We start from the raw sequence: 18906 nt of genomic DNA on the forward strand, positions 1-18906 counted from the left end.
TGGTAACCATTTGTCACTTTTAGGAAACGTATAAAAGTTATAAAATACATAATTCCTTTTGAAGTTTGTATTATTTAAGGAATTTATTTTATAAATAAAGAAAAATAAAAGACAGTAAGTTCCTAATAGGTCATGTTAAATATATTTACCACAAAAAAAATGGTATTTTTATAAACTAAATGAGTTTTTTTTCTTAATATCAATTACTGTTCTTGAAACAATTTCAATTCCAAAAATACTTTAATTTACCTTTACTAGAAATAAAGGGCCCGTTAAAGGGTTAATTTTTATTGAAACGGTCTAACCTTGGAAAAAAGTTATCCTGATTGCACGTTTAGGGATTCCGCCTGTCCCCCTTTATACAGAAGTTTAAATGAATTGGTTGTGAATTAAATAGTCAAACTTGTACAATAAGGGTGATTACGCCTACTCATTAAGAGGGTCATCATGAGATAACAGCACAAAAATTGCATTTTATATCATACTTTGAATTTGTGATATGTAGTGGTGGAAAAAATACTTAAAATGAGAAATACTAAACTTAAAAAAAACTTAAAGGTCGTTACCAATAGTAAAAGTTCTTTCACAAATCGGAGCAAGTTGGCATCTATGCACAGTGTCTGTTATAGAAAAAAGCAAACGAAGAAAAGAAATTTACAAAAGCCTGATTAAAGAATAAAATTTATTTTTCACACTTTTTTGTCAAACATAACATATTATTATATTAAATATAAAAATATAGGACTAAGATTAATTTTTCAATTTTTTTTCTTCGTCGATTACCGTGAGGTGTAACAGGGTTGCTACAGCTTTTCAGAAAATAGAACACAAGTTAAAAATATATACGAAATAAAACAATCAAGCAAAAAACAGAAAATACTGAACAAAAAATAAAACGAATTCTATGAAGTGAGTAGCGAATTCAAATGAACGGAATTTTTCAAGTCACACGTAGCGGAATCTTTCAAAAATGATTTAAAATAATATCGTAATAAGACTACCAGATTTCAAAATATGAAAACAGATGCTCAACTGGAGTTAGAAGCGTAATGAGAGGGAATCTTTTATATCGCGTTCTTACAACAGTACTAAAGAGCGGTTGATTTGTTAGTTACATTGGATTGGCCCGAAGATGTATGTGAGCAAGGTAATTATATTATACTGGATAATTTAAAGTTTATAATTAATAAGGTTGATATTTAATTATACAATTTTAATGATTTTAGAAAATTTGCATATATTAAAAAAATGAAAAGAAGAAATGAAACATGATATGCCCGTTTTGCGCCGATTTTTACCTACGGATTTGCCCGAATTTCATTTGCACATGATAAAAATATAAATTCACAAAGAAGTTTTTAGTAAGTTAATTAATATTATCATACAATTAACTCTCATTTCATTCAACTTATATAATACTTAATGACATTAGTTGGGTGTTCATTGTTTTTTGTCAAATTTTGAAATAGTTTGTATATTTGGTTTTAGTATAAATAGAATTACTACATATTCTTTTATTCAATTCCTTTGATTAAAAATGGTATTTAAATATATGTTTTTAGAAACATTCAAACTCCAAGTAATCAGTTTATTTATATTAAAATTAAAATCAACTCCTCTATAAACCGATTAAAATTAACTCCTTTTTCCAGATATAATCGTGTGAACTGATGACGAGATTATATCTTTTTATTATTTAGTTTACCGGCTTTTTAATATTTTTTTTAATATTTTTTTAAAAATATTTTTGCAAATATTTTATTTTAATAATTTTCTTCTTCATTAATCTTTATTAGATAATTTTCTATCTTTCTTCTCTATATTTTTAACTTTATATATATATAGTATATTTTTGATCATTGCAAATTAATAAATTCAAAATTGTAGCGATATTTCATATGGCTGAAGAAGTTTATAGAGCTCTCATAATCTCGTTAATCAAACAATGCAATGCAACATTCTTTCACTTCTTTGTTATGGGAACAATTTATTCAACCTGAAACAAGACAAAAAATATATTACAGATAGAAGTCATAAATAATAATGACTCATATGGATTATTAAAAGAATAACTGGTAACTTTAAATATTAAACATTGAAAGAAAATTATCCCGCTTAAATTAAAGAAGTTTCAATGCTAGTAAATAAGATACGAATTTCCTTAACGTTGAAGTAAAATAATAATTAAAATGAACAATATGTACTTAATTTAACAACGCATAAAAACTTAACATTATTGTAAGATCTTCTTTAGTTATTCATATTGCTTATAAACCATAATACACTGCTCGAAACAGTTAAAAGATATTGAAGTTGTGGATTGATCTTGCTCCCGGAGAATTGTTTGAATAATTGACACATTATCGACAGACCTAGTAAGTTATATGAGATAAAAATGACATTAGTTTTGTAGAAGAAAATGCGTTTTATTGAGCATTTGGGTACAAAAGGAAAAATCATAATTTGTGCATATGAGAAAAACAAATAAAAAAAGTTGTTCCCTTAAAAAGAAATCGTTTTATAGTTTCCCGAACGGCCAGCAACGTTGAACGCCTTTGAAGCATCGAGTCAATGAGGTTTTTTATTATTCTGAGGCTGGTTACTGAAGTTATAATTCAGGGACTGATGTATTCTGCCCCCCTCCTTCAGAAGAACTCTTTCCGGTTCTTGGAGAGTTTGTGGGGGTGGTGGAAGCTCGTCTGCTTAGAATGTCCCAAGCACGCTCGATTGGGTTCATCTCCAAAGAACATGTCAGCCAATCTATTCTTGTTATTTCTTCTTCCAAAAGGAAATCATTCGCCAAAGTAACGCGATATGGCCTGCAATTGTCGTCCATTAACCAATTGCTACAGCGTAAGGGCCTGCAATAAGACTCAGGGTCTCATCCCTATAACCAACGACCGGTCAGAGCTTTATTTCAAATGATATGGATATTGGTGCTCCAATCATTGAAGATGTCAGCATTGACCATCACTAAATGTTACACTTTCTTTCTCGAAAGCAGGATTGTTTCTAGTGCCACGTTCCCTAAAGATGCTTAACGCTACTTTTAAAATGTTTTAAAATGTTATGTCAGCCCGCTACTACTTAAAATGTTTAAGAAAAATCTATAATTTAAGTAACACAAGCTGCCATTTAAGTTGAACGTTGAACATTTTAATTTAACATCCATTCTTTTAAAGTTATTTTTTTAGACTACAATTGGTTCCATCTTGATTTTGTAATTAAGAGTGAGTAAAAGGTTAATATTAGTCAAACATTATAATTAGTTGAAATTTTCTTGATAATACTTCTTTTAAAAATGAAAGCTTAAGCACTCGTTGAAACGTGATCTGTCAAATACTTGCTGAACTTATAAACTTCATTTAACTTTTTACACGTCATTAAAGCAGCAAAACTCGCACCTTTTAATTTGAAAAAAATTCCATTAATTGCAAAATCGAGCTTACTACAATAATTTATAATAATTATTTATGTCTAACATTTATTGATTCATATTTAGAATTACAGTAGTTGTGCCAAAAGTAAAGCTAGCAAATTAATCAAAATAATTATATTAACATTTTTTCCTTCCAGATTTTGATTTCGCTGTAAACTAATGAATCATACGACGTCTTAATTAATAATAAAACCTTCCATTTCTGAATTTAAACTTTTTTCAAATATATTCTTTAATTATTTTTCATATTTTTAATTTCAAAATTCTTTTTTTTTTCGGAACAATAAAATAAATTGAAATATTCATCTAGAACTCAAGTGATTAACTTGACATATACCTTTTAAACGTTAGTGCTGCCAATGCGGCTCCACCAAGAACCATCAAAAAAGTAACTCCCAAAAAGCTAACTACAACAAACGTTAGTGTTAGATCTGTAAAAATAAAGAAAAAAATATTATTTTTTGAAACTGAACATTTTTCATTCTGATTGGTGAAATGAATTGAGGGGGGGGGGGCATTGAAAAATAGTTAACGCATTGTTCACCGGGAACGTCATACACGATCAATATTTTGATAACCGAGAAATAATTGAAAATATAATTTTGTTTAGTTTTTAATTCTAACAAAATGAAAATCCGAGCAGTCATTAAAACTGTATTCGTTTTTTTCTCACTGTACACGCCGTATGATAATTAAGAAGCATGGCTTTCTGGGATTTTGTAATTCTTCCGGCTCATTAAAGATAATCTTCAGTATTTCTAATCAGTCTGGTATTTTAGGACTTATTAATAAAATTAGGCAAATTAGAAAATTCACTAAGAATTATTGAATCAGACAAAAAATACTTAAACTTATGGCAATAAGCCATGCAGGCGCTTTACAAAAATCTGTTACAACTCTGAGTATATTAAAAATTGTCTTAACACGTTGAATGCCACGCTAATTTTACACGGTAAATAACTATTACCTAAATTTAAAAATATAGATAGATTTTGCAGGTTTAGCATACCATAGCTGATCATCATCATCATCATCATCAATATTTATCTACGCACCTGGGGCCGTTAGCGGCCTTTTTCCCATTTGTCTTGAATTGTGATTTTTAAGGTGGCTCTTTCTGGTAATTGGAATGCAATTGGAGTAAAAGGAATTTAAGTATTTTGAATTTTAGATAAAATTACGTCACTTCAAAAGTAAGCTGCCATCGGCCTGAGGTTTATGTCTTCTCTTAAGTTTTCAAAAGTAAAAATTTCGTTGAATCCTGCGGTGTCACAATTTATGATCTTTTAAAAAAATCTGAAATTTAGCTTTGCAATATGATGATCTAAAAAATCTATGTTGAGGTCGCGATGTATGTTTTTATTTCGGATAAACCATCTTGCTTTTGTTATTTTCCTGAGGATTTTGTTCTGGCATATTTTGAGTTCTTTAAGGAGTGATGTAGAGATGTTGCACCAAGCTGGAGATGCATAAGTCAGGATGGGACGGATCATTGAGATGTAAAGTAAACGTTTAAGTCTAAGTTCCATTTTATGGTTCTGAAGAAAGATTTGTAATCTGTGGCAGGCTGCTTGTGCTTTGTTGATAACTGTTTCGACGCGATCTTTCCAATTAAATTTACTGTTAATGACCAGACCAAGATATTTTGCGCTTTTGACTATGGGAATAATTTCATTAAAGAGAACAATTTGATTTTTGGGGAGGATGGTTTTTCTTTTATGCTGAATGATTAGTAGTTTTGATTTTTGTCCGTTTACTTTGAATATCCAGTCTAGACACCATGTTTCGATTTCCTTCAGTTTTCCTTGGAGTTTTTGTAGGGCAATGTTGGGGTTTTTTGACTTCACTACGATTCCAGTGTCATCTGCGAAAAGTGCTGTGATGCTGTTAAAGTCTTGTTTATCGACAGGAAAGTCGGGGGTAAATAATATAAATAATATGGGCCCAAGAATGCTTCCTTGGGGCACTCCTGCTGTTACTTTTCTGTTTGTTGACTTCATATGTTTAAAGCTCACTTGAAAAGTTCTATTATGTAGGTAGGCTTGTATGATTTTTATGATACCAGATGGGAATTTCAGTTTTATCAGCTTGAAGATGATGCCCTGGTGCTAAACCCGATCGAATGCTTTTGCTATATCTAGCATCAGAAATGCTGAACGCATACCATAGCTGAAAATAAATAGTGAATTTTATATGCCTACGAATTGTTTAAAAATAGTGGTGAATGAAAATCTACTAAATTGAATTTATTAAACAAAGAATCACAATAATTAAGTAAATTTTGAATAAATTTTCTACAATTCCATAAGAGAGTGTAAATTTTATAGTTCTATATCATGTTATATGCTGCCAGCCAGCTGTTTATCGCGGCTTATTTGAAAGGTCAGTGTCAACAAGCTGTGGCAGACGAAGCCTAAATGTAATATCAGTGTCAGCCATCGGTGGTTGACTCTGCCTAAATGTGATTTCAGTGTCAGCCACCGGTGGTTGACGCGGCCTAAATGTAATTTCAGTGTCAGCCACCGGTGGTTGACGCGGAGCTCAACGTGTTAACTAAACCAGGAAAATTGATCATTGAATGGTGTTTTTATTAATGAGCATAAACAATAAACCGTTAGAACTCTGAATGTATTCTAAATTGTCTGAACTAAAGACGGCTTTTATCTACATTTAAAATACCCAACAGAGCATTTATATATTATTGGTTTTTTAATTTTTGAAATAATGTGGTTGATAGTTGTCAAATTAGAAAAAAATTTACTTTTAGAGAGGTGAAATTGCTTACTTTTGTTTGTTGGTTCAATAATCAAATTCATTGTTGTTGTTAAAGTGGGCTGAGTCTCACTGCCTCTCTCGGTGGTGATCGATGTTCTAATAGTTTCTTTATCAATTGTACTAATACTTGAAGTGATTTCAGTCGAAGTTTCATCATTTATTACTTGCGTTAAAGTATTTGTAGCAGTTAATGAAGGTGTGATAGTAGATGGACTTTCACTGTAAACTAAAAGATGTTATTACGATTTATCAAGTTCGTTATACATAGGTAACCTAACATTTTATTATTTAATTAGTCTGTATAATTTCAATCAGTAATATTTCTTAATCAATAAAACAACCATTAGTTGGACATTAATAAATATTTATCGCTAGCTTAGAATCAGAACGTTTTGTTATAGCATTTTAGAACTTCAAAATACCGTAGACCGATATTTTTTCATAAATTTATTGCAGATGGAGTACGATTCAATGAAAAGAGTTAATAGTGTAATTATTTAAATTGTTGCATGCACAGTAGATATTAGATTTAGAGCATATTTTATATGCATAGTATATTCCTTAATATAAATACTTTTGAATTCACAGATACAAACTAAGAAATTATATGCAAATTAAGGAAATAAGTAAACTCTTTTTGATTTGATTTAAACAACTGCAAGCTAATATTGTTTACCTTTTTTAGCTAATAGTTTTCTTGATAGATTATGAAAATTGAATTTATCATCAATACGTACTCAATTTTGAGATCAAAAGTATGGAAAAGAAAAAAAAGGACTTTCTGAAGTCGAAAACGTGCGTGTCTTATTGACATTACTTAAACAGATAAAACGTAAGTATATTTTCTTGTGGCAGCTACACAACAGAAAGACGCTATTAAAGCAGAAAATTGCTTATTTTTACCATCATTAGTTATCTTCAAATAGCTTTTCGCAGATTCAGATTTTTTTCTTCGTTTAAGCAAAGAAAAGTGATAAATGAATATTTTTACCAATGCATGATGTGTTTATTATTTTGTATCCAGGTGGGCAGTCACATAAATATTTAGATACGTTTTGTTTATCATTGATGCAAGTGAAGAAGTCTCTAGAGTTTTGACAATCATCAAACCCACCATAGTCTTCACAACCTTTTTTTAGCTAAAGCAAAGAAGATCCGGTTTAAATGCAAATAAAGAATTTTATTTTCATTCTCAAATTGCCTTCTATGAATTCAAAAAAAGGAATATGTTTTTTTCTTTCATGAAGTGACAGGTGAATATTTTTACCAATGCATTCTTTTTTGTTCATTTTGTAACCAGGTAGGCAGTCACATGAGTATTTAGATACGTTTTGTTTATCATTGATGCAAGTGAAGAAGTCTCCATACTTTTGACAATCATCAAACCCACCATAGTCGTCACAACCAGTTTTAGCTAAAGCAAAGGAGATCCAGCTTAAATGCAAATAAGGAATTTCTCAAATTCCTTTCTATGAATTTAAAAAAAAGAATATATTTTTTTCTTTCGCGAAACGAAAAGTAATAAAAGAATATTTTTACCAATGCATTCTTTTTTGTTCATTTTGTATCCAGGTAGGCAGCCACATGAGTATTTAGATACGTTTTGTTTATCATTGATGCAAGTGAAGAAGTCTCCATACCCTTGACAATCATCAAACCCACCATAGTCTTCACAACCAGTTTTAGCTAAAGCAAAGGAGATCCAGTTTAAATGCAAATAAGGAATTTCTCAAATTCCTTTCTATGAATTTAAAAAAAGGAATATATTTTTTTCTTTCCCGAAACGAAAAGTAATAAATAAATATTTTTACCAATGCATTCTTTTTGGTTTATTTTGTATCCAGGTAGGCAGCCACATGAGTATTTAGATACGGTTTGTTTATCATTAATGCAAGTGAAGAAGTCTCCATACTTTTGACAATCATCAAACCCACCATAGTCTTCACAGCCAGTTTTAGCTAAAGCAAAGGAGATCCAGTTTAAATGCAAGTAAGGAATTTCTCAAATTCCTTTCTATGAATTTAAAAAAAGGAATATATTTTTTTCTTTCTCGAAACGAAAAGTAATAAATGAATATTTTTACCAATGCATTCTTTTTTGTTCCTTTTGTATCCAGGTAGGCAGTCACATGAGTATTTAGATAAGTTCTGCTTATCATTGATGCAAGTGAAGAAGTCTCCATACTTTTGACAATCATCAAACCCACCATAGTCGTCACAACCAGTTTTAGCTAAAGCAAAGGAGATCCTGCTTAAATGCAAATAAGGAATTTCTCAAATTCCTTTCTATGAATTTAAAAAGAGGAATATATTTTCTTCTTTCACGAAACGAAAAGTAATAAATGAATATTTTTACCAATGCATTCTTTTTTGATCATTTTGTATCCAAATAGGCAGTCACATGAGTATTTAGATACGTTTTGTTTATCATTGATGCAAGTGAAGAAGTCTCCATGCTTTTGACAATCATCAAACCCACCATAGTCTTCACAACCAGTATTAGCTAAAGCAAAGGAGATCCAGTTTAAATGCAAATAAGGAATTTCTCAAATTCCTTTCTATGAATTTAAAAAAAGGAATATATTTTTTTTCTTTCACGGAACGAAAAGTAATAAATGAATATTTTTACCAATGCATTCTTTTTTGTTCATTTTGTATCCCGGTAGGCAGTCACATGAGTATTTAGATACGTTTTGTTTATCATTGATGCAAATGAAGAAGTCTCCATACTTTTGACTATCATCAAACCCACCATAGTCTTCACAACCAGTTTTAGCTAAAGCAAAGGAGATCCGCCGTTTAAAAGCAAATATGGAATTTTGTTTCCCTTTATAAATTTTTCATTTGTATTTTCCTTTATTACATACAATATATATTTCCTTTTGTGCAAAGAAAGTGATAAATGAATATTTTTATCTATGCATTTCTAGTTTGTCGTTTTATAATCAGGAAGCCAGTCACATGAGTATTGAGGACACATCTTGTACAGCATCAATGCAAGTAAAGAATTGTTCTTTCTTTTGGCAGTCTTCATGGCCTCCATAGCCATCGCAACCAGTTATTCCTTAAATATACATTAACCAGTTTGATGGCGAATAAACTAAAAAACAAAGATATTTTCCGTTCTGATTGCTCTTTATGAATTTTGAAAAACAAAAATATATCTTTTTTGTTAGAAATGCTATTATAATTTTAAAAAAAATTTATAATTTTTCTTTCTGTATTCAGGCAGATAGTCATGTCTCTCAATTGAATTGCTACCAAGATATGCTCCTGATTGTAATATCAAACTATATGCAAATGATTGTTTAAAATTATTACACCGGTATTACCTGCAAATGATTCAAAACTTCATAAAAAGCTGCACTTTTTACGAATATCCTCTTGTTAGGACATTTAATACATATTGACAAAATTTATCCGAAATTTGAAAGATTTAGCTACCAAAACGTCAGGTCAGCTGACCACAAAGTGATATTGCAAACATTAAACAAGTTCACAATGCATCGGATAAGGTCAACCTAGTGGCCCAGGTGCCCAGTTTCCGATTAATAATTGGATTTGGAACAACAGAAGAGGAATTCTGAAAGATTTCGTTCTTAATTTTTTACCCATTTATGAAATATTTTGCAAAAGTTCAATATGTGTATATAGATAGAATACTTATGAAGCTCTATAAAAATTGAGTTAGTTAAGATTATGTTTGTTTTGACCATTGCTACTACAGGGAATATATAAAGCTTGTTTGCCAAGATGGCAACTATGAATCTTAATAGGAAATTCCATTACCTGGGCAACTTCCTTCCAAAATGGTCACATCGTCTACAGCCACAATGGATCTTTCATAGTTCGAAAAAGCTAAAAATTTCACCTGTGTGTGTATGTATATATATATATATATATTACAACAAAATAAATAAATACAAGAAAACACGAAGAAAATTAAGAAAAACAATAAGTTTCATTTATTGCGCATAAGCTGCAAGTAAACAGAACTCATTAGATAAGTTCAAAATGAAGATAAAAAAAGGAAAATTATAGACACATGAAAAAAAGGGGGGAAGAAAAATAATAATGGAAAAAAATAACAAACAATTGAAAAAAAAGGATGATTTTTTTCTTTTTAAAAAATCCGGAATATAAAAGGTATAAACTTTTCATCAGTCCACACGATTATATCCACAAAAAAGAGCATCTCTTTTTCTTTTGCATCTCTTCGTTATGAAAAGAGCAGTTCATAACGAAGAATAAAACAAAGAAAAATAATAGACATATGAAAAAGGGGGGGAAATAATAAGTAAAAAATAACAAACAACAGTTTATTAAAAATNTCTACAAACAAAAAAAAAAAAAAAAAAAAAAAAAAAAATTTAAAAAAATTAAAAAATAAAAAAAATCATGAAATGTTAATTAAAAAACCGGAAAATAAAGGATATAATCTTTTCTTCAGCCCACACGATTATATCCGCAAAACAGAGTGCTTNCTTGAAGTTTTTAGAAGTACCATTTTTACCCATGCTATGTTCACGTCGACAAAAATAATCGTTGTAAGTTAGTAAATTCTTGCTTGGCATTTAATACCAGCAATTTTAAAAGTATTCTCTAGTATTGCAATGTTAGATTAAAATATTTTTATTTTTATTTTAAGTGGTTTTGGAAAAGTAAAGAAGCTTTTCTCTTCCTGTGAGTATTTTTCCGATTCAAATTTTGCGTAGATTAAAAGTACTCCATTTTCTAAGCACTTCTAGCATTTTCTTTTAAACTGTGCAAACAGATTTCCAAGTAAAATCTTCCAAAGCATTTGCTGCTAAAAGAAAATGTGTTTATATAAAGTATAAATGTGTTAGTTTATTACTATTAGTAACTGATTGTTCATTGGTGAAGTTTCAGTAAGAAGGCTTGTGAAGTGATATAAGCTTAGACATTACTATTTTCACTGTTTCAAATGAAGTATATTTCAAGTGGTCAGGAAAGACAAATTAAAACACAATTATTAATAAAATAAGTCATTGCAATTTCGTTGCATTGCACTCGTTTTTAATATGTACCTTACTTTTAATATTAGATTAATATAAATTTGTATTTAGTGGTAGAAAAAAATCATGTTGAGTTAAATTAATAAATCCATGATATAAAAAGAGATTCATGAAATCGAATTTGTAAAATCTTCCAAAACATTTACTGCTAAAAGAATAATTATTTACTTAGAGTTAGGATAGAAGTATTTTCCTATTTTCTTCCAAATCCTGCATATCGTGGTTGTCCAAATTGAAGGGAAAAAAATTTCGAAAGTAAATATAACATGGCTAAAAAAACTATTTCATCTTCGAATATTCTTATTAAAACACACATAAAAAGGGAAAAGTTGCTGCGTATGCTATAGTAGCAGATATATTGAGTATTTCAATGTAATCGCATTTTGTCCGTTTTCGCCAAAAATAAAAATAAGTTAAACAAACTGATTAAAATTTGATTCGATTTAAAATTTTTACAACTAAAAAATACGTTGGAAGTCATAAAACGTAATAATTTACACTAAATGTATTATTTCCTTCTTGCTACAATAAATTCCTTAAATTGAATTATTTAAGAGATGCTTAATAGATGTTTTTTTGCAAAATAATGGCATTTCTTACACTGCATTATTTAGATGTGTGTGTGTGTGTGTGTGTGTGTGTGTGTGCGCGCGTGTGTGTGTGTGTGTGTTACAAAATAAAAATTTGTTATAAATCGTTGTATGCGTTATAAATCGTATTTGTTATAAATATATTTTAAAGCAATCTTTGCAAAATAACATGTTCTTCCTGCTAAGGACCTATTATAGCTGTACTATTTTGCAAATGTTTTTCTGTGAGTATTTACCGAGTTTTTTATATCTATATTATCTTAAACATATACTTAGATGCAGGAAAATGTCTTTAGTTAGACAGTTTTCAAACTATAGATTTTTTTAAAAATTTATTTAAATAGTTCCAGTGACGTATAAAAATTTTGAAAAAAGGACTTCGAAATCTTAGGCTTAAGTTCGAAATTTTCTAAGTCATACAAAATTAAATTGAATTTTTAAGTGAACACTAAAACTTAAAACTTCGCAAACTGCCAATGAAACCAGAAAATTTCCTTTTCCTAAAATACAGGGGTGACAAGAGCATCCAATAATGTTAAAAGTGGGGACAAATTAATGGCAAAATTAATTTGCAACTTTTTCTAGCCTATCTTTTTCAGGTTGCCATTGATACAAGTTAGATAAAGTGATTTTCTTTTTAATGTGGCTAATCTGAAAAGTAAGTCATGGTGGTAATTACAATTGAATAATTAAATAAATTATAAATATTTGAAAATGAATTTAATTTCTACCACTTCTTAATTTTTTAGTAGCCAGAGGCAACTCTGTAAAATGTGATTAAACAAACAGTACTGCCAATTTTACTTAATCCTGAGTTATCTTGGAACACATAATTGACGCATATACAAACCCAAAATAACTTGGGACAATATATAATTTTTTACTAGTTGTTACAATAAACTTCACAGCTAATTTAATTTTTTATAATTATTTTTAGTTTTAAAACACTTTACCTGATATTTACCATCCATTTCAACTTCGACATTCACTTTCGTCCACTTTTTATTATCCCCTGTATAGTTTGCAATTTTAGAACTTCTTTCTAAGAAAAAAACAAGCATGAAAATTTATACTATTGGCAATTCTCACCTAGCATCATAAAATCTTCAGAATTATATTGTGGAAATAGATTCGTAAAAATATTGTAGTTGATCAAGCAGTTGTTTTTAAATCATCCCTTAATAATGCTTTTTGTGACCTGGTCGCATACAATCCGTGGTTTTTAACCACTTTTGATTTTTGAAACCTGCAGCTATCTTTTTATCCAATTAATAATCTAATTTTTATATAATATTTTGGTTTATTTAAGAAATTATTTAACCCTTCAACACAGTTGGTACATCAGTGTCTCTTTAACATTTGTGAAGTTCTATTTACATTCAAAAGAATATTTTGGTATTTTTTTTAATTATAAAATATAATATAATAGCAACTTAAAAAAGTCAGTTAGATTATCGAAACTATATTTGTACTAATATATAAAATTCAACAAAAGTAGTTTTTTTTTTCATTCATAATCAAATATTTATCTAAAATTGATATTTTAAATTAAAATTAATGATTTTTGATAATAAAGATTAGAATTCTTCAAATTAAATTAAATTTTAAATTAAAAATAATTTTAATGGTGAATAACTGTCTCTCTTGGATCTAAATAACTACTAATAAGTTTAAATTTTAAAAATTACTGTTTGGAAGAGAGTCGCTTTTGGAAGATTTTATCTTTAAAGCGAAAAAAGTCACCGGTATTTAATGATGTTATACATTAACCAAAAATTTATAAAAAGCTAATTGTCATGTTTTTCATTTAATTTAAACTAAATTAATACAAAAACAATGAAAAAGTATGAAAAATACGTTAGATGAAAATTCTGCGTCAAATGGTTAGGTAAAATGCCAATGAAAAAAGAAATAGAATTTAAATAAATATATATACTTTCCGATAAAAATATATTGTAATAGTAAAATACGAAAACGAAAAGTAATTACGAAAAACTATGCATTTACAAGCAATTGCATTAGTAAACATCATGAAATTAAACAATAGAAAAAACAATAATAAAAAAATATTTTTCAAATCTTCGGTCATTTTTCGGATACAGGTATAAAACGTAAAAATTTTTATAAAAGATAGCAATCACCAATTTTGAATATCAAAAGTTGTGATCGTCTTCTTACGATCAATGGCTACCCATTGGTCAAATGCTTTTTCTTTCTGGATTGACTCCGTTGCACGTAACAACATTTCAAATCATGGGTTGCAAAAACTGTCTCAATTGATGTTTGTAGTCGGATTGATTTTCATAACCTGCTTACGTACTGTTTCTTGACGTCACAAAATACTTTTCCTTCTTCAGCATTCATATTTACATTGAAATCACCGTCAAGCCAGTCATTATACGTTAATAATAAAAATAATATAAAAATACTTTAAATTATTATTTCTTTAATACATTAAATACTTACTCCAATGATCTGGGCTCATAAAAATTTGTAAAAAAATGTAAATTTTACATCGATTTTATTAATTTTCATCGAGGGGCGCCAAATAGACGATTTTTTTTTTAAAAAAAGTTTAATAACTTTTAAAATATGTTTGTTATTTGTGAGTTCTAAAGCCCAGATAACTCTTTACAGCAGAGGTCACCAAAGTGGTCTATATAGACCCCCAGGGGTCTATTTAACATAAGCGGGGGTCGATCTGAGCCAGGGGGTCGAATGGGGGTCGATCCGAACCGGAAGGGTCGATTGGTCGAAGGATTATCAGTATTTTTCAGATATGTGACAATTAGAAATAAAAGAAGAAGACTTGGAAATATATACAGGTAATCTTCAAAAATTGAGCGACGATTTTAAACTGCGTTTTGTTGATTTGGAAAACATTGACATCCCTGATTGGATTATTGTGCCATTTTCTGCTCAAATTGAAAACGTGGACATCAACCTGCAAGATGAGCTTGCTGAATTATTATGGGGATTTGAAGCAAAGACGCTTTTTAAAAATTTAACAATAAGCAAATTTTGGACAAATATAAATATAATGCAAAAATATGTAAGACTTTACGAAATAGCTCAGCCATTTATGATAGCATTTCCAAGTTCCTATATGGTTGAAGCCGGTTTCAGTCACGTAAATTCAATCTTAACTAAGAACAGAAATAAATTAAATGTGGAGTTTCGAGGGGATTTAAGATTAAAATTGACCAATTTTGAACCCAATATAACGAACCTTGAAGAAAAAAAAACACCAGGCACACCCATGTCATTGATTAAGAAGCAATAAATCCGTAGTTACTTTACTTATTATTTCTACTTACTTATAATTACTTATTATTTCATAAATATTAAGGTATTTATATTTCAACATTAATATATTTTTCATAAAACTATTGTTACACTATGTACTATTACTTTAATAAATGTTCAAAATCATAAAATAAATGTACAAACACAGTATCTAATAGAGTTTTATTTTAATTAACAGAAAATTACTTTTATGAGGGTCGATAGAGATTTCGAAAAATTATGTAGGGGTCGATGATCAAAAAAGTTTGGCAACCCCTGCTTTACAGCAATATGACATTAACAGTATATAATTATATCTGTGCTTTATGTGTACGGAGGCTTTACGGAGGCATTTAAACTGCGGCTTTTTAATTTCTCTTGGCGAAAGGGCTTCGGAAAAAAAACCATGCAAACATAAAAACAAGTTGTAAGACTGTTTTTGATAATGAAACAATTTCGACTAATTTAATTCATAATCCGTTTTTTTCTGTTTGTATATTAATAGTTGTTAATGAGCTTAATTTATAAGTCGGCGTTTCGCTAAATGAAGCTCAATTCTTCAGGATTTCGAAACGAAATTTAAAAAAAATTGACAGCCACTGGCATACAAATTCGAATTCTGTTTTTTTTTTTAATAGTAGTATTTTTTTTTTCGTATCCGTCGTTGAACAGCCGACCCAATTTTCGGGTTTACGACTACTAATGTTCAACTCCGTAGCCTTGTAATTTTGAACCAATTCAGAAGACTAGGAAACTTCTGGATCAGTACCCCCGAGATATTGATCTGCTATGGGAACATGGAGAACTTTGCGACTAGGCAGATTTAACGTGCATCGGTCACCATTTGACTACACGGGGAGTCTTCGGACGGCTGGATCGGACCCACGAACTCTTGAACATGGGCCCAGCGCCAGGGCCCAACCAGGCTATCCCGACCTTAATAGTAGTATTTTGAAAAATGTGTTAGGTAAAGTGACCAAATTAACGCTTGAAAAGCAGGGTAATGATATTTCTACGGGACATATGGCGACTACTTTTGCCTTTAGAAACAAGAAATTTTTTAATTCATTCTTATTTGGAAGGAAAAAAAATTAGTATCAAAATTGTTTTATTTCCTTTTTATGTTTGCTAAAAGATAGTTTTCATCCGTCTACAGCTTTGTTTCAACTATAATATGCTTATTTACTCGTAAAATTCTTACAAAAGAATATTGATAATTACTATTAATCACTCGTAGTTGTAAAGGATAATACGACTCCTTCCGAAGTAAATAAATGAAACAGTTTTACTACCAGTCTCTTCTCTTTTATGGGTTCTTTTCTGTCCTGTATCTGCAGACATGTAATTAAAGCAATCGGTAGCAAAATTTGCGCTTGCATCATTAAATGCCTAATACATGATAGTATAAACCTGACAGTATTAAACCTGATAGTATTAACCTGTTAGTATTAAACTTATTAAAAGCACTGGGACTAACAGCTTATTTCGAATTCGGAAAATGCCAGTTCTAGCAGAAATAAAATTTTTAACGTAATTACATAACACATTTAAAACATTTCGTACATATTTTTCTTCAATGTAAAATCAGTTAAAATTGTAAACTATATTTTCATAATCCTTTATGAACACAAAGTAGCTTCATTAACTTTTCACTACTGCCCTTTACTGTAAACTAGATTAATTTGATCCCTAGAATTCAACGCATGGGATGAGATAGGAATCAATAGTTCATACGAATCTTCATTCCTTACAAGTAAGAGAAATACAGTAACTTATGAACAATTTTTTCACTAAAATTAAAAATAAAGACATTTTTTAGTCGTTATTACTACCCATCTTTCTCTATGTCATTTTATTTTTATAGATTTGTTCACATTTTATAATAACATTCATTCTAAGGCAAAAAAAAAACAGACATAATCCAAGTTATTAATAATAATATATAATCTTTCCAAGGCAATAAAGAGCAAACACAATCAGGTTATTAATAATATATTATCCTTCTAAAGCAATAAACACAATTAGGTTATTAATAATAACACAATCACAACAGACACAATCAGGTTATTAATAATGTATAATCCTTTCTAAAGCAAAAAAGAGCAGACAGAATAAGGTTTTTTATCTTAACTTGGTTTAGTCAAAACATTATTCTTCAAGATTATTTCACGATTTTGTTATTTAGGTCTCTACTGATCCCTTTGAAACATGAGTTAAAAAATTTTCCTTGCTATAACTACCATAAAAATTTGTTGCTTCATTACGTGAGGTATTAAAGTATTTTTCACTATAATTACTGTATTGATTAGCTTTACTAATTATGCCAATTTTAAAAAAAATCAATTCAAAATTTCATTTTAAAAGTACTTTACAAATCTGTTTTATATACTGAATAATCGCCTTTAATAATGCTACGGGAGAGACATTTTATTTAAAATGTTTTCCCACCGTAGGGAGAAAAATGATTGGCTCTGAAAAAAGGAGGTGTTAGGAATAAATGAGTTAAAATGCAAGGTAATAAATTTAATTTTGAGTTGATAAAAGAAGATGTGAGTTAAATAAAAAAATGGAAAAAAAAACAATAGAAAAAAAAGCATGAATGGGGAATTTATTGAACTATTTCATAATGAAAATAATCACCACGCACTTTGAAAAGTAAAAGTTGTCAAATGTTTTTAACTGCTATGGTATCAAAATCCTACTACCAAAAAATAATAATTTCATTTCTCGGATATCTTAGTAACGTCCTTCTCTCTTTCTTAGTAGTTTTCTTTATCCTCTTTGAACCCAAAATGGCACCCTCAAGCACTGCCTGGAAATTATTTTAAAATGGTAGCTATTATTTTAATATACATACTTCGAAGTATTCATACCTGAAAAAAAAATTCATTTCACTTATCGTAGAGTGAAAACTTCAAAACTGATTTTAGAAAACTTATTTTATGAATTTTCTATAATTATTTTAAGAAATTTTAAGCAGTCTTGAGAAATGTTCGTTACCACTCTTTCACTTTTTCCAGCTTCCGGGTATCCTGTAATTTAAAATGCTTTCTAATGGATGCATTGGCTCTGAAGTGGTTAAGTTACGTTTCTATGACATTCGATTATAAAAGTGCAAAGTTATAGAAAATATGAAACATTAAAAAACATTTCTTAACTTTCGTTTCCTCAGGGCTCAGAGATTTTTCTCAAGTCTTAAAGTTTTTAAATAAATTCTCTAACTGACAACACTAGCAAATATCAAATTAATCTAAGCATAAATGTCCTTTTTTACCTTTCTACAATTTATTGCGTTTTGGCAGCAGTCTGGGATTTTGCTTGATAAATGAAATTTTAAATAATATTAAAAGTTACCTTCTGTAACATAGACTTGTACATATGTTTTCCGTTGTTCCTTCGGAAATCTGAAAGAATGAGCATGCCAAGCCCAATACAAATAAAACTGGAGACAATTTAATGATTTTGCTGGTTTAGGGTATGCTCCACTTTCTAGTACTACTTTTTGAGATATTTCCATTTCATTGGGTGGGTCAAGGATGAACCAGAAACCCCCTGAAAGAAACAAAAAGAAACTATATTTACATAACGAATATACTTGAAAAAATACACTTGATACACTTGGGAAAAATATACTTGAGAATGTACTAACGGGAAAAATATACCATTCCCGTTTGCTCGGAACACAACAACAGGCAACAGGATTGGCGGCCAAAACATTAAGATATTTCAATAAAACATTGGAAAATTTCAACAAAACATCGGCCTAAACTTGCAATGAACCC

At 29.4% G+C, this 18906-nt stretch overlaps 1 protein-coding gene across 1 annotated transcript; it reads right to left on the reverse strand.

Moving 5' to 3' along the window:
- Window positions 1–707: 707 nt before the first annotated feature.
- On the reverse strand, window positions 708–18655 carry LOC122271853 (uncharacterized). Its single transcript, XM_071185468.1, has 6 exons — window positions 18479–18655; window positions 12793–12881; window positions 10003–10084; window positions 6225–6440; window positions 3777–3870; window positions 708–1996 (listed from the first exon to the last, which is right to left on the reverse strand). Exons 1-6 carry the CDS (start codon window positions 18639–18641, stop codon window positions 1975–1977), a joined length of 666 nt encoding a protein of 221 aa, XP_071041569.1. The 5' UTR covers window positions 18642–18655; the 3' UTR covers window positions 708–1974.
- Between the last annotated feature and the right edge of the window lie 251 nt (window positions 18656–18906).

Source organism: Parasteatoda tepidariorum, chromosome 9, assembly GCF_043381705.1.
Source record: "Parasteatoda tepidariorum isolate YZ-2023 chromosome 9, CAS_Ptep_4.0, whole genome shotgun sequence".
NCBI lineage: Eukaryota > Metazoa > Arthropoda > Arachnida > Araneae > Theridiidae > Parasteatoda > Parasteatoda tepidariorum.

Coding starts and splice junctions, on each gene's coding strand:
- LOC122271853 (XM_071185468.1), bottom strand. CDS start 18,641: ATGGAAATATCTCAAAAAGTAGTACTAGAAAGTGGAGCATACCCTAAA. Junction 10,085..12,792: donor AAATGGATGGTAAATATCAG/GTAAAGTGTTTT, acceptor ATACACACACAG/GTGAAATTTTTAGCTTTTTC. Junction 3,871..6,224: donor TATTGAACCAACAAACAAAA/GTAAGCAATTTC, acceptor TTATTTTTACAG/ATCTAACACTAACGTTTGTT.